Genomic DNA, 6,195 nt, shown 5'->3' with positions numbered 1-6,195 from the left:
ACATAGATGATGAGAGAGGTAAGATGAGTCGAGATAGGAGTACGAAAGAGTGCTAGACGGATGAGCCAGAGAGAAATGATGAGAGAGCGTAGTGGGTAATAGGCTATAATGAGACAGATGAAGTATATAGAGAGAAGATCAGTGCGATCTCGTAGCGAGGAGAGAGATGAGAGAGGAGAGAGAGAGAGAGAGGAGAGTCACGCGAGTCTTTACGAGCATGATGAGAGCACTCGCAGGTTCTTGGAGGTGCTCGTGGAGAGAGCTGAGACCTTCGCACCCGCGGAGGGGGGGAGAATCTATGGGAGAGAGAGAGAGGAGAGATGGGAACTCGTGGATTGAGTCTGACGCGAGTGAGAGGATTGCAGAGACGCGAGACGACGAGAGACGGAGAGGGCGAGAGATGAGTAGAGAGAGGAAGAGAAGAGAAATGAGAACTCGCGAGACGGACGAGTGCGAGTCTATGCTCTCGGCTGTTGACGAGAGCGTAGCTGATACTTAGCTATGGGTATTAGAAGACGCGGCCGCTACAGCCGTGCGTGCTGCACAGCACTCGGAATCAGCGAGAACGGCAGTTCATCTGCGACCATTAAAGTGGTCCTCTGGCGAGGCTTGGTACTTTGTAGCAGTTAAAGAATTCTGATGAATATATTAATGGCTGTTAATATCAGCGCTGATTGGAGCGCTTATATCACTAATTATATTCTGTCCTATCGATCGAGTGTGAAGTCGACGAGTTCTGACACTGCTATCGGTCTGCTCTCTTTTTCTCTCTTTCTCATGTCTCTGCTCGCGTCATCTCTCGTCGTCTTCTGCTCTCTTTATCGGTCTCTCTCTGCTTCGGGGCTCTCACCGTACACATTACCTCCCATCTCTCTCTGCTCTCCTACTCCTACCGTCGTTTCGCTGTTCTCAGTCTCCACTCCATCCACTCTCGCTCATCTCACTCGCTCTCATCGTAGTCTAATTTCTCTCTCTCCTTGCTATTCCGAGCTGGAGCTCGTCAACCTACACCACTCTTTCCGCACTGCCCACACTCCTCTAGACCGACGGACTTATGCTCACTCCATCCTTTTTTCTTCGCTTCATGGGTAATACCCTTCCTAGCTATCACTCTACGCCGACGAGGCAACTTGCCGCCTCCGCAAAAACAGATACCGATAAGTTTCTATCTAATCCGTAATAGTAGAGAAGTTTTTACAACGAGCAAGGTAAGTTTAAAACACGGCGTTTCGCTTGGAAGTGGTCTTAAGTGGTTCCATGTTAAACTCTCTCGCACAAGTCTCGGCCATTGACAAAACGAGATGCGGGCTTCATTTTACGTAAGTATGTAACCTTCTACGTTAAGCCTACGATGATAACACCACGAGCAACAGGCGCGCTAAAGTTCGCTCTCAACTCCGCCCGCGCGGCGTATTACTCTGACGGTGCACGTTCTCAGTGTGTCGTTTCGCGGGTCTTTCAGTGATGAGTATCAGCATGTGTGGTGCTGTGGTGGCGTGTGTTGTCTATGCGGCGTCGTGTGTGCACGCGATGTACGTGTTTGACGTTGCGCGCGTGGTGTGTATGCGTGTGGGCGTGGGTGCGCGGCGTGCGGTGTGTGGTGGTTGGGGTGGTCGTGGGGCGTGGGGTGGGTGTGTATTAGAAAGAAACACAGCCTCGGGCTCTCGCGTAAAAAGCATTAGTTATTTTTCACATGGCGTATTTAATGATAATGATCATCGATTGCAGCTACAATTGTAAGTTAGTGTCGTAGCTGATGTTTTGGGGACCATCTGGGAGAGAACTACAAGATGTGTGCGTGCGTGCATGCGTGCGTGCGTGCGTGCGTGCGCATGCCTGTCTGCCCGTGCATGCGTGTGCGCTCCTCTGCCTGCGCGCGCGCGCGCGTTTGCGTGTATGTCTGTGTGACGGGTTTTCCTTGGGTCTGTCGAGGTTACAAGAAAATCGAAGACGGTCATTTATCATAGTTCTGTATCGGATATGTGCCCGGAAAGTCAAGGATATATGAAACGGGGCTTGTCTGAATTTCCATCTCTGCAGCATGCTGTTATAGGATACAGCTCGATAGATGATGATGCTGTAGTCATGGTAATCTTAATTGCTGCTCTTCATTCACCTCATTCCGCTGCAATTATGCTGCTGCGGCTTACGCTCAAACCCATTCAATGTGTCGTTGCAACGACAACGATGACGACGACAGTGACACTAAAAACAGCGATAACGACAACAACAACAGCAACAGGAACAATAATGCCAATGACAATTTCCGCAAGGTTTAATAACAACGACGACAGTAACGACGACGACGACGATGACGACGACGACGACGACGATGACAAAAACAATAGCAATAAGAAAAATATGTCGTGGTAGACATTTACAGTCTGTGTGTGTTAGTAGTCATATTAGCAAGAGCTTGATTATTAGCTCTTGATATTAGTAATGTAGCTTGACCGTTATGTGGTGGATGTTCTCAACACCACTAGGCAGTGACAACAACAACAACAACAGCAACAACAACAACAACAACAACGAACATTTCTTCTCGCGTGTTAACCTTCTCCTCGTGTTTTATGCTTCTTCTTTTTCCTGCTACCCGTGTTTCAACCAATGAATAACTACTGCTCGTTATTTGCCATAGCGCATATCGACAGATTTTCGTAGTTTGAATAATTAATAGCTTTTAAACCCAGCTCATTGGCTTAATATAGGGTCTAGGTCGCATAGCCCGCAGAAAAATCAATGCCTCCGCCCTCGGAAAATAATTGACACACATGTACAGTCTACTAATAGCAGGCACACACAGCGACCTGTAACAATCACACGTGTCAACCTCGTACAAGAGCGCTACACCGAAATTAGGCGTTATCAATAGCAGCAGCAATCGTAGCAGCAGCAGCGGCAACAGCAGCAGCAGCCGCAGCGGCGGCGGCAGCAGCAGCAGCAGCAGCGGCAGCAGCGGCAGCAGCGGCGACAGTAGCAGCAGCAGCAGCGGCAGTAGCAGCAGCAGCAGCGGCAGTAGCAGCAGCAGCAGTAGCAGCAGCAGCAGCAGTAACACGTGTAGACTGTAATTGCTGATGTTATGCTTAGCAGTAAGCCTCAGTGGAGAACGCGCGCGCGCGCGTGTGAATTGCAAGTTTTTCGCATGTGTTAAATTGAATGGGTTTCACACAGCAGCAGCAGCGGCGGCTGCATTTATTTACCGTCCATGCTAGCATTTGCATACACGCACGCACGCACGCATATATATACACGTTCCTGTCATCGTTCGAGGCCAGGCCGCAGATTGTCTGAAACTAATCTATACTGAGATAATATTGGCGGCAGCAGCAGCGGTGGCGTTACCTAATGAATATAATGCTGTGAGTGACATAATGACAGGAAGAGCACAACTCTATCTCCTGCCATAAACCCCCGCGTACACGATGATGGCGTGAGAGTGCATGCCGGAGGGTGATGCTGGAAGGTGACAGATTAGCGAGCGATCGGTTGATGTGAGAGGGTCGGCATAGTCGGAGGGAGGTGTGTGATAGAAGGCAGTGGTTTATGTCAATATCCTGTGTACTCGATGTTAGGTGATGAACGCATCGCATTCATGAGATGTGAGAGGTGGTGGCATTTGGTGAGAGAGGGGTGTGAGAAAGAGATCAAGGGAAGCGGTGGGGTGAGCGGGCTATGTTATTTTGTTGACGAATATTTGATTAAAAATTGATTTCTGCTAATGAAGTAAAACGATATTGTTCTAATAACGGGTGTTTTAGTACTGCACTCGCACGCACGCATGCACGCACGCACGCACGCACGCACGCACGCACGCACGCACGAACGAACGAACGCACACAGCACAGTAGGGATTTCAGAAAGCTTGTAAGTGAAGTGCGTACGTGATTTACAACGCACGAGCGTTTTATGTCCTTCGCAGCGAATTGCACCTAATTACGAGTATACACCTGTTACGCTTATCCAATCGGCCGCCAGCGCTTCAGCCAACACGTGTTTTCTGCGACGACGAATTCCTTTCTAGCGTGTTAAATGTTGCATTCAGCGACCGATGACGTCTGCTGGAAATATAAATCAAACATGGTCGCGTGCGCGGTTTTGAAATCGATACTAACGTGAAAGAAGTGGAGGAGAGGGAGGAGAGGGAGAGAGGGAGTGGAAGAGAGAGAGAGAGGGATAGAAACATGGGGAAGAGAGAGCGTTGCTAGGCGCGCGAGAGAGAGAGAGCGGGGGGGGGGGAGAAAGAGAAGAGAGTGAGAGAAATGGGAAAGAGAGAGGGGCGGAAGAAAGAAAGAAAGAGAGAGAGAGAGAGACGAAGGTGCTTAGATTTCTATGGTTTCTCCGTGGGCGCGCGTGCTCGCGTGCTCGTGCGCGGATTGTGGGTGTTTGTTATGGGGCGTCTTATCGTATTGTCTCAGATTGTTGTCAGTGATCAGAGGCCGGACTGAGCGTCCTGTTAGGACGACAGAAAATGTTTCTCCTAACAAATGCCGCTTCGCTGAGAGGTGAAATCACCGCGTCGTGCCTAACCACCGTAATGCTAGTTAGGCACGCAGCAAATACCACGAGCATGTAATTTGTCTTCTCGAAAGTTTATATATTATATATATTATATATATATATATATATATATATATATATATATATAATATATAATTCTATATATATATATATATATATATATATATATATATATAGTAAACTGTAGAATAGAACTATCGAAAGGCGCTTTCTTATATTGTAAATGCGACCATTCTAGACTGCAGTGTCTTCGTTAGACTACAGCAAAATGCACAATTGTTTCTGTTTCTGTTTTACGTTTCACTTTCATCATTGGTTTCATCTATATCGTCGTTGGTGTCGATGTTCTCTTTACAAGTTGTGGTGCCCACTATTAAGCACTGTATACAGTTCACGCAACAAAGCCTGATACAACTCATCGATAAATGACAGGGAGAAACGTCCATCTGGCCGTAAAACAGGGCAAATTGAGCTGTTACTATTCTTAAGGTTTTTCCATTCTCCGGTGGATAATTGTACGAACGAATCATACGTAAGAAGCTTCTCGCGTTGTTAACCGGACTGTCTGAGATTGCCTGCTGTCCGTGTTGTAGCAGTGGAAAGGGGGGATGGGGAGAGTGAGATAGAATGTGAGAAGAAAGGAAAAAGACAGGGAAAGTGAGCGCGCCAGAAAGAAAGATAGATGGACGGAGAAAGAAGATAGGGAGAGGTAAAAAATGAAGAGCGAGAAATAGACCGAGGGAGGGGAGAAAGAGAGAGAGGGAGAGGGGTGGGAGAGAAGTAGAATGAGCACGGATATTGATTTTGTTTCCGCTGGCTTCCGTCTCTCCGCTGCCGTCGTTATACGCGAGACTTTTAATCAGAAATTTTGTCTCGTTGCTTTTCTTTCTCGTTTTTTATGCTTCGGCGATCGCTGAAGCGTTGTAACGAATTGCTAAGCGAGGGGGAGCTTTTGCTCGTGCTTTTCCGAGTGCGTCTCGTTCTATATGATCGTACTAACACTAGCGTTGAGAGCAGTTATGTGTGAGTAATTATGTGGAAAACGTTTATTTTAGTGTCAGGCGTACGTACGTGCATGGACTGCTGTGCGGATTTACCGGAGGGGTGAATCAGCGGAAATTAAGAGAAGTATACATGAAGGGAATTGATCAGATGTTGAAATAATTGAGATAATTTCTGTGTAAAGTATCGTTTGACTGAGTGCAGCACTTACGTAAATGGGGGAGCGAGCTGCCAGGCACACTCGCACGCACACACGCATGCGGACGCTGCTTCTACAATATTCTGTGCACCGCATGCATTACGTAATATTAACGTAACTCCTGAATGTTTTTACCATTTAAACGCAAGACAATACGCGCGCACATACACACATACGCACGCACGCACGAAACACACACAGACATATATATATATATATATATAGGCTAGGGGATGGAAAAGGTGGCTGGGTAACTATATATAAACTTGTAGCTAGGTCTCTCTCTCTCTCTCTCACACAGACATGCACGACAGACATGGCACACAAGGAACAGCGTGCGACGCACGACACACAAGCCCCCCCGGGGGGCGGGGAGGAGGGGAGGGGCGTCTCGCGGAGTGCGATTGAGCCCGTGGATATAACGAAGCGCGCGCAGCACAACCACACATCACACATGACACGCCCCCCGACAC

At 48.0% G+C, this 6,195-nt stretch overlaps 1 protein-coding gene across 1 annotated transcript in view; it reads left to right on the top strand.

Moving 5' to 3' along the window:
* Nucleotides 1–347: 347 nt before the first annotated feature.
* LOC106808070 (AT-rich interactive domain-containing protein 5B-like) overlaps nucleotides 348–6,195 on the top strand; it is a 23,754-nt gene continuing 17,906 nt past the window's right edge. The window contains exons 1-2 of the mRNA XM_014810628.1: nucleotides 348–357; nucleotides 2,286–2,293. Of these exons, the coding sequence (XP_014666114.1) occupies nucleotide 2,293 (1 nt within the window). The 5' untranslated portion in view covers nucleotides 348–357; nucleotides 2,286–2,292. The remainder of the gene's footprint in view (nucleotides 358–2,285; nucleotides 2,294–6,195) is intronic.

The sequence above is a fragment of the Priapulus caudatus genome, unplaced genomic scaffold, assembly GCF_000485595.1.
Source record: "Priapulus caudatus unplaced genomic scaffold, Priapulus_caudatus-5.0.1 Scaffold252, whole genome shotgun sequence".
NCBI classification, from domain to species: domain Eukaryota; kingdom Metazoa; phylum Priapulida; class Priapulimorpha; order Priapulimorphida; family Priapulidae; genus Priapulus; species Priapulus caudatus.
Note: the sequence above shows the minus strand (reverse complement) of the source record. Positions and strands in the feature narration are given on the sequence as shown.